Raw genomic sequence first — 15,265 nt, 5'->3', positions numbered from 1 at the left:
TGTTACTAAAGCTTGAATAATACTTTGCGCATGAAAAGTGTACAACTGATTTTGCCTCAACATTCTCCAGATTGCGCTTTGATCAAGGTTGCTTAGAAATTTTATGGCGATGCAGAAATACATTTTGCCGTGTGTTATAGGTAAGTGCGCAACTGTCAAATTTGTTAAGGCAATTTAAACATACAAAAGAAAATTCAACTTATTTGGCAGCCTGTAAAATGTTCAATTCACGTGGCGGAATAGGAAAAAGTCATTGAGTGCCAAATCCGGCGAGTATGGGTAATTAAAGTAGTATGAAATCCTTATAATCTTACAGTAATGGATTTACACGGCACATTTTCATTACTTAATTCCGACTGGCGTTGAAGTATGGAAACTAGACCCAACTAAAACAGTTTTAATTCATATATGCAGGTATTTGATGTAAACACCTAGTCCAAAATAAGGTTCAAAATGTTTCGCAACAATTTAGAATCAAAACTGTTTATTTGTTTTGTTTTGGTGGAAACTTGACACTACTTTGCTCAATTCTTTGGCGATATCAATTCGCCAAAAAGTAAGGGATTTCCTGTCTACGATAACAAAGTTAACGTAGTAAAGGAACTGACAACATGCGAGGCATTTAAGTGAAGCCAAAACTGATTTTAACTGAAGTGGGCCAATTTCATCAAATTTCCATTAGTTCTAGCAACTAAGAATTTAGATTTCGAGCACTTCCGAGTAATTGATCAAATTTCTCATGTATTGCTTTACGTAAACTTTAATCACTTATTTTTCGACATTTTGACCCAATTTTTCGACGTTGTTTTCTTTGTTAGAATATATTTTCTGTTAAATTATTTTTTAAATTAGCAGTTTTAATTACAATTTATTTTAATTTTTTTTTATGAAATCAACGAAAGCATTACTAACAAAAAGGAATTTGAAGGCATAGTTTTTAAAGGTCATTAAATGGTGCCTGAACGAAAATACTTGTGCTTTAAATTAGTTTTAAGTAAAAGCTCGGTTCCGCATTCTGCGAAAAGTTATTTTATACCGCTAGCTTCATTTACTAGGATAATTGAGGTTTGCGGTTAGCGAACTTCATAATAAATTAACGAATACTATAGAAAAAATAAAAATAAATAAATAAATTGGTTTTGTACCGTGAGCCGAATTAATCAAAACTATTGAAATGCACGTTGAAAATGCGCTTTTCCTTTTTTAGATGAATGTCGATTTTTATATGTGCTTTTTGATAGAATTTAAACTACACTGATCCTGAATATTAGGGAAAATTCCGAAAAAAATATTTGCTTACAAAATTATTACACACAAATTAAAACTGTCCTTTAATGTAGTGTCAGGTGTGGGGTTAAATATATTAGGCCTTTATTATTTCGTTTTGTTATATTTTACATACCTTATAAGCCAATTTTAAAATTATGGTTCAAAGATTATACCTTCATTTCACGATGCTATGATGATACAATCTTTAAAATTTGGTTTCTCATTTATATTATGGTTAAAATTAAAAAATTAGAATTATTTTACAAATTATTGGAGTAGAATCGAAGTTGCGCTACAAAATTTGTCGCTGCTAGTAAATTATTGATATAAACTTTTAAGCCAATTACTTTATATTATTTTATGACTGTATTTTAAAACTATTTTTTCAAAATTTGTTTTCTTGATTATATGGCGGCGAAAATTACAAAATTGGAATTACATAACGAGTAATTAGTTATATAATATTCAGATAAACACTAACCAAATTATTATTAATTTAAATGAATTAATAGTTACGACGTAAATAGAATGATATCCCTGATAAACTAACTTTAACCAAGTTTTTATATATTTTTTTCTTTAAACACAGTTACATTTTAATATCTAACATCCCAGCATGCCACAATTCTTGGGAAAGAAAACGAAATTTTTTTCACACGCCTATTAATCGTATTCTTTTATGTAATGTCACGTGTGGGGTTAAAAATATTAAAGGTTTAGTATTTCATTCTGTTTAGATAATTTTTAAGGCAATTCCTTATATATTAACATTATCACTATTTTAAAATTATTTTCAACAGGCTACATTCTTATTTCATGATGTGCAAATCTTGCCGTTGTTAATAATATAGTCTGTAAAATATACATAATCAACAAAATTATTTTATAAAATTTTCATACACAAAGTTAAACTGTCTTGGTGTAGTATCAGGTGTGGGGTTAAACACAATAATCGTTTCATATTTGATTTTGTTATATAGCATAATAATACGTTAGATAGATATAAGTTCATTTTATTTAGAGAAAAAGAGTAAATCATGCCGCTTTTTTTGTTACAAGTTTCAAAATTTGGTTTCTTATTGGTGTTATGGCCTAAATTTTACGAGTTATTAGTATACGACCGAAGCTTGCACCACAGAATTTGTCATTGCTAGTGGGGTAAACACTAAACAAATGATTATATAACATACTTAATCAATAGTTAGTAAGTAAAGAAAAGATATCCTTCATAAAATAAATTTAACCAAGGTTTTTCCTTTTTTTTCTTTAAACACAGTCACATTTTAATATCTAACAACACAGTATGCCACAATTCTTAAGAAAAACCATTGGCATGAAGTAATGAGATAAAAACTCTGAAAATGATTATTTAATAAAATTAATCAATATTTCCATTTTTTTCTTTAAATAGAGTCACATTTAAATATCAAACAACGAAATATGTTACGATGCTTAAGAAAAACCCCGTAAAAAATATATACTTGTAATATTTTCACGAGCTAGTTACAAATATCCTTTAATGTGGTGTCAGGTGCGGGGTTGAAAAATTGCCAGTTTAGTACGCCGTGCAAATCGTGCAAATATTGGGGGCCAAACTTACCGAGAATGTAGAGACAAGTGTACCCAGAGTTAAGCCCCAAACTTTGACAGTTTTATCCTCAGATCCTGAAGCTACAAACAGTGCGCTCGGTGCAAAATGTACGGCAGTTACTGGGCCTGTGTGTCCATTTAATGTGAGAACAAGCTCCTGATTATTTAACTGCCATATATTTACTATCTGGTCTGTCGCTCCAGTTACGGAAAGTTGCCCGTCTCTAGATATATCTAGGCAAGTTATAAAACCTTGATGCGCGCTTAAATGGTGGTGGGATTTCTTCTTCACTTTTAGAAAACTTTTAATATGGTCCGTACTGCGGAACGGGTAAAAAATTACTCGGTTGCCACCTGAAAAGCAAATCGATTTCGAAGCATATAAAAAACGAATACGACCATTTTGCTTTACTATAGAAAATAGAGCATGATTTTAACAGTGAAAAAAAAAAATTAACACCTTTTAAAAATAAAAAAAGGAAATTTTAATTTCCGAGTTAGTTTATAACTTTTATATTTATTTGACCACACTGCTTTTACTTAATTATAAATTTATTAATTAGATTTATAAAACAACTTTTATTTTTAAGCTGTTACTTTTGATTTGCAGTTATAATAATTCAAGAAAATTTCTTTTATTTTTATTCCGATTTAATCTAATTAGTTGCGTCGATGCCCTTTTAAAAAACGGATATTTTTCATTTCATTTATAATTTCTAACCTTAGTTTCATATATAATTATTGTGGTAATTCTTAAATTATAATTAAATTGTTAATATTAGGCTAAAATTGTTAGGTTCCGTTTTTATGGCAATAATTGTGATTATAATCTAAATGAGTTATTATCAGAAGTGTAAATTAAATTTAAATTCATATATCGTAAAAAACACCTCTTGCAATGGGAATCTATAGTCGTTTTATACAATAAATAAATAATAATACTTTACTATTACTAAACTTACTTTATATTACCATACTTTAATGCAGTGTGAGATGTGGGGTTAAACATATTGCCCAAAATTTTATATATATCCTTTTTGGAAATATTCGGAATTGTTTTCTTTAAAAACTTGAAGAATGATTTTAATTTTTGTTCTCAGATGCGAATAAATTGCAAAAGAAATTTATTTTGTATTTCAGAATCTACCAGTGGCGTACCGCACTGTATATCTGATCTCTAAAACGTAATCCATGCTTTAATTTTGAGCTAAATGCTCAAAAAAAAGTTGTAAAGAAAAAACCATAAAATTTCAACATCCTGTGGAAAAAAGTTTGAATATACATTATATTGGATGAAAATCCTCTATGTGGGACATAACAAAATCAAAAGTACCTTTTTAAAAATACTAATGCATAGCCAATGCATTTAAAATTGTTAAATAAATACAAAAAAACGAACATCAATTCGTTTGTTTTTTTAAACTATAACGTCCTACCAGCTGTAAGCAGAAAATCATCTTTATCCATTATTTTGACAGCAGAGACTTCGCCGTTTTGCCCTGTTAATGTCTTATTCAATTTCGCGCTGTGAATATCGTGGATGTACACTTTTTTATCGGAACATCCCAAAACAATACGACAGCTGTCTTGGGTAATGCATAAGGACTTAACCTGAAATTGTGGGAAATTGCTTTATAAACACTCGTTCTTCTCGCTGACTACGCACCTTTGTTTTGTGATCTACCAGTGTGTGCACGTCTGTACCCGTGGCTAAAGTTTTAATGTAAATTTTATTATCTTTACAACAAACGGCTAAAAAAATCGAATCGGCAGATACGTCCAGTATTTGCAAAGGCGAACAAAACGTCATTGTATTTAATAGGGCGTAATTATTTAAAGACCAGAGACAGACCTTGCAGTCCTTGCTACCGGAAACCATAATATCCCCATGTGATGTTACCTTAATAGCAGTAACCGGGCCTCTATGGTGATCAATTTTCGTAACAAGTTTACCAGTACCCAGAGAGCTTATAATAATGCTGCTGTCTTCTCCTCCAGATATTATAACTGAATTGTTTAAGGCGCTCGTAATACACAGAACCGGAGCTATATGCTCGCATATTTTAAGCCTTAAACTTAAGGATTTTAAGTCCCACACTATGATGCTTATATCGTCTGATCCGGTTAACAAATACTGGCTCTGTTTTGTGACGGCCATGCAATTGACTTTATCTTTGTGGCCTGAAAATCAATTACATTGAATCACCTAAGAACTACCAAAAAAAAAAAACGAATGAGAAAGGGCTAGAAGGAATACTGAAAGTCTGCAAAAGAAATCGGCGTCTTAGGATTGAGATAAACGCGCAAACATTAGATGAATATAATAGATGGACCCTAAAAGTCAATAAAAGTTGATCCCATAAAATATCTACAAAAAATAAAACAAAAAAAAAACATTTGAGAGTTAGCAAAAAACCTATTAATATTGATATATACGCCTTAGAAGTAACTGTCCTGAGAATTTAACGTTCATTTACTGGAAAGGGTCATAAAAATTCAGCTCCAATAAAATTCTTAAGTTTATTATACATTGGCGGTACGAATGGAAAGTAAAATAGATCCATTATCGCAGATATTATAATCCCCACTTTAGTTTAATATGACCGAAAAATTCGCGAATTGCAAAGTAGAAGAATTATAAAAGTTTCAAGAGTAGGTGGCATTAGTATGGGCAGCGGGATTAAACCTGCTAAAATTATCTACCGTGGTTTGAATTTTAAAAGGGAAGACGATAGAAACACTGTCTTGTGGGAAATCTGGTTCAAAATTTTAAAATGTGATCTTGCAAGGGTGTATGATTTAAAAGGCAGATTTAAATCAGCAATTCAGTATCTTTTTGTGTTTAAAATAGATGCCTAAATGAAATTAAACCAGATGTTGAGAGAGAATGAGGGATTCCATTCTTCATTTCATTTCACTTCATTATATTTATTAGCATGAAAGTTACAAACACAGAAAATGTATGCGATCTGTCATATCAATAAAATATAACGTGTAATAAGAATTGTACAACATAATTAAGGCTGAACTAAGATTATCACAGAAACTTATCACCGAAAGCGGAAAATCGAAGAGGTCCAATCATCTGACTAGATATAATTATTAATATCTTGAAACAAGATAAACTCCCCTAAGCTGTAAAGGGATTGCTTTATTTAAAAATTCTTTGACTAAGTTTTCGAACCTGTTTATTGGGAGTTGTTTTGTCTCGGGCTTTATTTTATGAAAACAATGGATGCACTAATAATAAGGTCTGAGGTTGTCTCTATTCCGTGTTCTGTAGATGTGAACTTCATTCATATGTAAAAAATCTGTTTGATTCTCGTAAACGTAAAATAGACACTTAAGTATATAAGCGCTTAGCACTGTAAGGATTTTATGCTTCGAAAATTTAGATCTAATATCCTCTTTGCATTTGAGGTCTGCGACCTGTAGGCTACGTATTACAAAAATGTTTTTTGAGACTTTTTTACTTGGTCACTTGGTCTGTGTGGTGACACCGATTTAGTTTAGGGTCTAAAAGACTTCCCAAGAATTTTGCACTTTTTCCATTATTTACTTATTACCTTGATGTGTTTTTGAGAGAAGGTTAAAGAAACTTCGTTCAGGGTTAAGCAATTTTTTGTAAACCAGTCCTTAGCTCTTGTTAACTCAGCAAGTAGTGTCTTCCGCAGAGAACGCTATGCCAATCATTCGAAAGGGCTTCAGGAAGGTCGTTGATATAGATGAGAAAGAACCTAGTTTCCATATTGCTGACCAAAGTAAAGATTAAAATTCGCAAAAATGTTTGCTAACTTGTTTTTTTAATACTACTATAAGGGAAAGAGAATAAAAATACATTATTTAACATTTTTGATGAACATTTAGCTGCCAAGTTATCTCACAAGGAAAATTAAATTTCATATAAAAAAAATCATGTTTACTTGGTTTTGTAGAAATAAATCATCGATAAGTGTAAAAATAACTTCAATTTTCAATTTCAATTTCGAATGTGTTTATGTGGGTTGTCGTGGCATTACTATCAAATGTGTAATAAAGTTTTAATAAAACTCATTCTTTCTTCTATCAAAAATGGCGTTTTAAAAACGACAGTTACAATTATTTCCGCTTACTTTGTATTTGATAATATAATTGTTTTTACAGCTTAACACCGCATCTATGTGGTACGTTTAAAAGTGCTTTTAAAGTGCTGCTTAGAATTTTTTGACAGAAATGTTCTCTAAGGCATTCAGATCTGCACTACTTCATTTTTTAAAAGTATCATTTCGTATAGATAGATTTTGGCTGAGGTTTGATGAAGAAAGGGAACGACAGAAGGTGTTTCACATTTTTTGGAAAACACGCACTTAAAAAATACCTCCAGTTGCAAGAGAATGTCGCCAGTGCCTTTCTATTTTAGGACATTCAAGATAAGTCCGTTGTTTGGAATTTGCGTGTGCAATATGAATTCGAAGAGAGTGGAGTAACGATTTTACAAAACGGAACGAGACAGTAAGGAAAGTACACTAGTTTTAAGTTATAAGGATATCGCTATTGAATTTTCTCTCTCAACGAAGAGAGGATTTTTAAGTAAGAGCATAGTTTGAGAGTAAAAGTTTAAATTTGATTACCAACCAACAATTATTATATGGTATGGCAGTAAAACAATTTCATAGAAGAAATTTGACTTTATCACCAAGCTGAAGAACATTCAAAAATTGATTAAATTTTGATTAGTCTACTAAATTCTTAATGAAAAATAAAAAAAAAACTGAATAAAACATAATGAAGGTAGATAAAGAAATTGAAAGCCTTTTATTTGGTAAATTAGGGACAATTAAACATAAATAATAAAATAAAATATTTTAGTACTTATTATTGTGTCCTTGTTTGACTATACAAAAAAACACATCGATACATTTGTATTGTTTTTCAGAAAGTTATTTATGCCAAAAGACGCCATCTGGCGCTTAGATGTGCAATTGCATCGGTCGCAGAAAAGTGCTTATTTATAACGAATTTAATGTTAATAAATTTCCTCAAGTTTTATTGAAGTTTTAGATAATATGCCAGCACAAAAAGCATTTCTAAACCATCCGATTCCCTATTACTGTTCTATTTACTCTAAATTGAGTCTGCTAGGCGGAAAACCACAACAAACATATGAAAACACGTCAATGAACTTACCCTTAAACGTATGCACCAATTGGTTGGTCATAATATGCCACAATTGCGGATCCGTGTCCACAACAACAACTACATGTTGCGCGTTGGGGGTGCATTCCACTAAGCGAACTTCGGGAGTTGTCATCACTTTCGATTGTTGGGGTAGAGGTGGTTGGAGCCAATCGTTCAAGGGCACTACCAATGGCAGAGTAAATCCGTCACACCAAGCCATAGCCGAAGTGACTAGGTCGCTCATTAAACCTCCACCACGTTCCGTCACTGGCCTCAACCACGATATAAGCTTTGACAGAAATATGCATTAACTAATGATAATAATAATAATAATAATAATAATAATAATAATAATAAATAATAATAATAAAATAAATAAGAACTAAAAGTTCAGGTTTCCCGAAATTATATATATATTCACATGAAAATTGTTTCGACAACAACGTTTTTTTATCAAATGTAATATTCATAAACTACCTGCTACTATATATACAAAAAAAATGACAATAAAACTTTAATTAATGTTGTTGTGAGAATTTCAGTTTACTAATGGAGAGCTATTTAAATCTAATTGATCGTTAAGCAATACATTTGAATGTCTGTCTCATTTTGTTAATCTCCATGGCTTCCAATAAATTTAATTTCCTATTTTTTGTAGCTGTATGTAAAATATCAAAATTGTACTCGAAAATGTGTTTTTCTGTGTTTAAGTATGTAGCATAATTAGAATCTAAACTATTTTAAACGCTTTTTTATATTCGTTAATGCGTTTATTGAAGGATCTACCTGTATGTCCAATATAAATTTTAGGACGTGATCCGCATTTAAAACCTGTAGACACCTGATTTTTGAGATTTTGGTCACTTCGTTTTAGTGTTTTTTAAAAATTGTCCTATTGTGTTGTTCGTTCTGAAAGCAATTTTTAAACCACATTTTGACAAATATTTTGAAACATTTTCACTCTGTTCTGCTATGTATGTAATTGTTTTAAATTATTCGTGTTCTGTATTAGGTTTCGGATAAATATAGTTTACTGTTGTCTGGATTTGTCTTGTATTTATATTTATATATATTTATTGGAAGCCACAGAGATTAACAAAACGAGACATTCAAATGTATTGCTTAACGATCAATTAGATTTAAATACGCTTTTTACAAAACTTCTGGATTCCTCCTGCGTCGGTTTTTGCTTAGTCTAAATTGCTGACGTTTCGCCAATCACCCTGTTGACTGTCAAGCTCTGAAGAAGCCAACAGGATGATTGGCGAAACGTCAGCAATTTCGACTAAGCAAAAACCGACGCAGGAGGAATCCAGAAGTTTTGTAAAAAGCATTACAGAAGCCTGTGGAAATTTCTTTGAAAAATTAGATTTAAATACCTCTCTATTATTAAACATAAATTGTCACAACAACATTAATTAAGGTTTTATTGTCATTTTCGGTATATATAATATCAGGTAGTTTGTAAATATTACATTTGAGAAAGACACGGTGCTGTCGAAACAATTGTCATGTGAATATATATAAATAAAATTCGTGAAAATCTGAACTTTTAGTTTTTATTTATTTGCACGAACTACCGAAGTACGGTTCTGGAATGTCAATGTGGAATTACAAATAGAAACCCAAGCGAAGTATGCCTGCGATTAGACCTTCATAAAAATTTACCAAAATTAAATATCGAATTATCTCATAAAAAACGGTATGTGGTTAGGCGAACTACACCTACATCTACTAATGGCTAAACTAATTTACTGCTGCTTACTTTCGGAAATATAAATAAGAATCGATATTAGCAACGTCGATCTTTGTTGATGTATGTTTCCTTCTTACATACTATCGACTAAACATTTAAAAATTAGGTATAGTCCTGCACACGGTGAATGGTCACGACACCTTAGAAATTTTAAAATCATTTTTACGATTAGTGGTGTTGCAGTCATTATTTGCTCTGTTTAGACTATGCTGCTCGTTTTACAAGTATATGAAGATAAAATTCATATAATGCTTATATTTTTATTATCTACGTCTGGAAATTTAAAAAAACTGTTTGAAAATACATCAGTCAACGTTTACTGTATCTGGTTATCATTTATAATGTCCCCCCCTTTTAACTCTTTTATTTAACTTTCAAATTGTTCAAAAAATAGTAAGCTATTTGCAAGATATATTGCAGAAATCACCCACAGAACACCTTGTATATTATAAGCTTAGTGAAATCCTTTAAAATTCTGCATTTCTTGCATAATAAAATAAAAATATAAAATAATATTCTAGAATTTGTAAATGTGAAGTAAGTCACCAAAAAACAAAATGTTTGTTTATAAGTGACAGTGACAAAACTTACGGTCTTTTTGCTATAAAATGCCTTATTGTCAAAGAGTAAAACAATTAATTTTAGAAACGTTTGTTAAAGGAAATAAAAGGGCTAAATTCTCTCAAAAGCGTGTAATTAACCCCCGAATCCACGTTCCAGACAAAAAAACCTTGCATCGAATCTATGAAAAATTTCAACAAACATCCATCCTTGTCAGAAAGAGGAGAACATTGGAAAGAGATGAAGACAGTGATTTGAGGAGTTTACTTTACATTTAAAATATATCGGAAAGCCGGAAAGAAGAGTTTATTGATTAAGAAAAAAGGGTTGAGTTTTGCAATACAATGTTCAATCAGTAGTATGATAAATCGAAAAAACAGCAGATAAAAGGAGCATTGTTTGCTAAACATGTAACTGTCGCTGTCAGTTATAAGCAAACATTTTTTTCTTGATTACGATCTACTTCACAGCCACCCAAGGCATAAATTATAATATAGCAATATACTCAGACTAAATAAAAGAACCCCAATAACAAAGTAATTGTATAAAATACATAAAACAGTTTAACAACAACAAACTTAGCATAAACTTTACAAAAAGTGTTTTTATGCCTTTTAGTTGCTATAGCAACAAATTACCATTATAAGATACCCTTAAATTTCAAGCAGCTTTGACATCAAATCTTGTAAAAAATTTAAGTATCTTGATTTGAAATGGGACCACACTCCGAATATATCACAAATAAACCTAGATCACTTAAAGTTAGACCAACTTAAAATCTTGTACTATGCGCTCGCTCAATTTAAATTACGGAATTTTAGCATGCGGTGTATTGGCAAATAAATATTTCGAAGGAATTAATATTTCACCAAAAAGGATTTTAAAAATTGTTTATAACAGGGATAGGTGTTATTCAACAACATAAATTTTTGATTAATCAGGTATGCTCGATGCAAGACAACTATTTTCAAAAATAGTAGTACAAATCTTTTTAAATAAAATTCCTATTAGAAACACTTTCGTTACTTAAAATCAGATTAGAAAGATTTATTAAAACTGAAATAACTAGAGATGAAATCATAGATTTGAAGAACAACTAATAATTTCAAGTTTATTAATTTGATCCATTTATTCATTATTGAAATTGAAATTAATAATAATCTAAGAGTTATTATTTATTTACTGGGGACAAAATCCATAATTATTAATTTTTTTCTTTTTTTTTCCCCGATTTTTTTTGGTTCTACCAAGGTATTAAAAAAAATCGTTCAAGGTTAGAATTTGGTATAGTTTTAAGTTGTCCATGTAGTTTATAGTTTAGCTAAAAGTATTCAGTATGTATGGTCTTTTATATATTATATTAATTATTTATATAATTACAATTATACAGAATGTATTCATACATATCATAAAACCGTTAATATCATTATTACAGTCATGACCATTTATCGTATGTAGAACTATACTGGGTGTTTCCTCATAATTTCGTATAATTTCAAGTTTCTGATCTTCATTATAATGATTAAAAGGCATTTTTAGCAATAAAAGTGGCTTGAAGGCCTTTTATCTCAGCGAATTGGGATTTACATTTTTGAAAACAAAAAAAGACCTTTATTTCCTGCTCTCAAAAAATAAAACTTTATATTAGAAAATCAATTAATTTTTCAAAGAAACTTCCACTGGCTACTGCAATACTTTTCACAAAACTTCTGGATTCCTCCTGAGGCGGTTTTTGTCGAACTTGCCAAACAAAGCAATCCCATAAAATTTTATTCGATAAAACTAAAATTCTTGAATGTAATCAATTCTTCTACCAACGAAAAATCCGGGAGTTTATAGAAATCCATAAGTAACCTGACAATCTTAACCGCGACACCAATATGGGAATCAGTCATCCGAGACGTTGTTTATGCCCCTCATTTAGCTCCGCCCCCCTCAAACAATATATAAGCAGGTACAGAGTAAAATGCTAGCCAGTTTCAGCCAAGCTCTGAAGAAGCCAAGGATGACGCGGAAGCGTTAGCTAGTTCGAGTCAACAAAAACCGACGCAGAAAGAATCCAGAAGTTTTGTTAAAAGTAGAAAATCAATTTTTTAATATTTTTATTTTTGTTAGCATCAATTTTGAAAAGTTAACTTTCTTTCGAAAACTTATTTTCTGTCTTTCCAACTAAAAAGTAAAAAGAATTGTGAGGAAATATCTTAATTTAACACACTTATTTTAAATAACGAAACTGCAAATACTATAAAAAACACGATTTTCAAAGTATTAAGGTCAAAATATTTTCTTAAATATCCCCCCAAATACCGACGATTTCGTTCACTAAAATGTAATATAAAAGTGGCAAAGCATAAAATCGCTAGCAATTTCTCCTGATTTATTGGGCCCTTTAGACGTTGCAAAAGTAATTCCCGCGTTTTATAATGGCGGGTAAGTTAGAATATTTTAGATACGTTGCCATCGTTTGGATTGCAAATTTAAGTATAATGCTTTTTTGATTATTCCGAATTGGAAATGCGGGAATATCAATAATCATTAAACCCAGATTAGTACCCTCTAAAACCAAGTAATTGGAATTAGTAGGGTTCGTCTAACAAGCCCTTTATCGAAATTACATTAGCCAATAGAATTTATACGCCTATTGAGCATTTTCAGCCACGGGTTTTCTTATTTTTTTACTTTTGTTAAATAAATGTTTTTTATTCTTTATACATTGTTGAGACTATTGCCGCGTACCTCACTTATCTCTAAAGATCGAAACATTGGACTTTTCATAGCACAAACGACATTTTTCTCTTCGTTTTTGAGATGCCTTTTTGGAAAATTTGAAATTTTAAGGCTTCCAAGGTATCCCTTAGTTTTATAATATACATAATAGTGTTTTTTGTATATTTTTTTAAGTAGATTTCAGTGCCGCTCTTAGGGGTCGGATCAAAAAGTGTTCGAATTGTTTATATTTAAATATAAGTTTTCCAAACATTTAAAAATGTTGACAGGAAACAGGAAATAAGAAATTTTTAATTTTCAAAATAATTTTCAAAATTGCGGATAACTTCTTCTTGTTTCTTGTTTACGTCAATTCAAAATAAAACGTTTAAAAATCCAAATCCAGTCTGAAATAAGCGAATTGAAAAATCAAGAATTTTATTATTGTTTAATTTTAAGATTTTAGCTTCTAGGAAATTATTAACAAAATTACAGTTATTTTAATATAATTAATGAAATAATTACACGTTAACAACGATTTTGTGATTTGGAATTTTTCATATTTTTGGAGTTATCGGGACTAAACTATTAAAAAAAAACAATGTTTTTGTTGAAATTTCGGAAAAAAAAAGAATCGTAGGTAAACATAAATCTTTCACTAAGTTCTGATTGTGGACATAACTGTAACACTGTTTTGACTACATATTTGGGTATCATAGAAACTATATTTTCCTTTCGGTATTTCTCCTCTAATATTCTGTGAATTTATGCAAAATGTATGCCAGTGGTGCAGCAATTTCATTTTTTAGAATGAAATTTAATGTTTCTATTTTTAAAACAATAAGTATGACATCTGAAAAATTAATTCAAAAAGTTTGTGTCATAGAAACAACAAAAACATTGTTTTTTTTTAATAGTTTAGTCCCGATAACTCCAAAAATATGAAAAATTCCAAATCACAAAATCGTTGTTAACGTGTAATTATTTCATTAATTATATTAAAATAACTGTAATTTTGTTAATAATTTCCTAGAAGCAAAAATCTTAAAATTAAACAATAATAAAATTCTTGATTTTTCAATTCGCTTATTTCAGACAGGATTTGGATTTTTAAACGTTTTATTTTGAATTGACGTGAACAAGAAACAAGAAGAAGTTATCCTCAATTTTGAAAATTATTTTGAAAATTAAAAATTTCTTATTTCCTGTTTCCTGTCAACATCATTGTAATTACGACAATCCTGTGCGGTAAGGAAAATGCAAAATTTTTAAATGTTTGGAAACACTTTTTGATCCAACCCCTAAGAGCGGCACTGAAATCTACGTAAAAAAAATATACAAAAAACACTATTATGTATATTATAAAACTAAGGGATACCTTGGAAGCCTTAAAATTTCAAATTTTCCAAAAAGGCATCTCAAAAACGAAGAGAAAAATGTCGTTTGTGCTATGAAAAGTCCAATGTTTCGATCTTTAGAGATAAGTGAGGTACGCGGCAATAGTCTCAACAATGTATAAAGAATAAAAAACATTTATTTAACAAAAGTAAAAAAATAAGAAAACCCGTGGCTGAAAATGCTCAATAGGCGTATAAATTCTATTGGCTAATGTAATTTCGATAAAGGGCTTGTTAGACGAACCCTACTAATTCCAATTACTTGGTTTTAGAGGGTACTAATCTGGGTTTAATGATTATTGATATTCCCGCATTTCCAATTCGGAATAATCAAAAAAGCATTATACTTAAATTTGCAATCCAAACGATGGCAACGTATCTAAAATATTCTAACTTACCCGCCATTATAAAACGCGGGAATTACTTTTGCAACGTCTAAAGGGCCCAATAAATCAGGAGAAATTGCTAGCGATTTTATGCTTTGCCACTTTTATATTACATTTTTGTGAACGAAATCGTCGGTATTTGGGGGGATATTTAAGAAAATATTTTGACCTTAATACTTTGAAAATCGTGTTTTTTATAGTATTTGCAGTTTCGTTATTTAAAATAAGTGTGTTAAAATAAGATATTTCCTCACAATTCTTTTCACTTTTTAGTTGGAAAGACAGAAAATAAGTTTTCGAAAGAAAGTTAACAAAACAAAGTAAGTCACTTGTTTATTGCACAAGAAACTTGTGATAGAGGAAAATTACTATCTGATCTGAAATTTAGGACCTACAGAATTCACAGCGACTTATATAAAGTTCACTAACTGCTTTTGCGTTTC

At 30.2% G+C, this 15,265-nt stretch overlaps 1 protein-coding gene across 1 annotated transcript in view; it reads right to left on the bottom strand.

Annotated features, from left to right (window-relative positions):
• LOC132695764 (protein qui-1) overlaps window positions 1-15,265 on the bottom strand; it is a 63,961-nt gene that overhangs the window by 12,767 nt on the left and 35,929 nt on the right. Inside the window, exons 10-13 of the mRNA XM_060660221.1 lie at window positions 8,026-8,315; window positions 4,526-5,040; window positions 4,296-4,470; window positions 2,870-3,213 (exon numbers count right to left, since the gene is read on the bottom strand). Coding sequence (XP_060516204.1) covers window positions 2,870-3,213; window positions 4,296-4,470; window positions 4,526-5,040; window positions 8,026-8,315 — 1,324 coding nt within the window. The remainder of the gene's footprint in view (window positions 1-2,869; window positions 3,214-4,295; window positions 4,471-4,525; window positions 5,041-8,025; window positions 8,316-15,265) is intronic.

This window comes from Cylas formicarius, unplaced genomic scaffold (genome assembly GCF_029955315.1).
Source record: "Cylas formicarius isolate icCylForm1 unplaced genomic scaffold, icCylForm1.1 PGA_scaffold_12__32_contigs__length_19106922, whole genome shotgun sequence".
NCBI classification, from domain to species: Eukaryota; Metazoa; Arthropoda; class Insecta; order Coleoptera; family Brentidae; genus Cylas; species Cylas formicarius.
The sequence above is the reverse complement of the archived record's forward strand: the minus strand, read 5'-3'. Positions and strand labels throughout refer to the sequence as shown.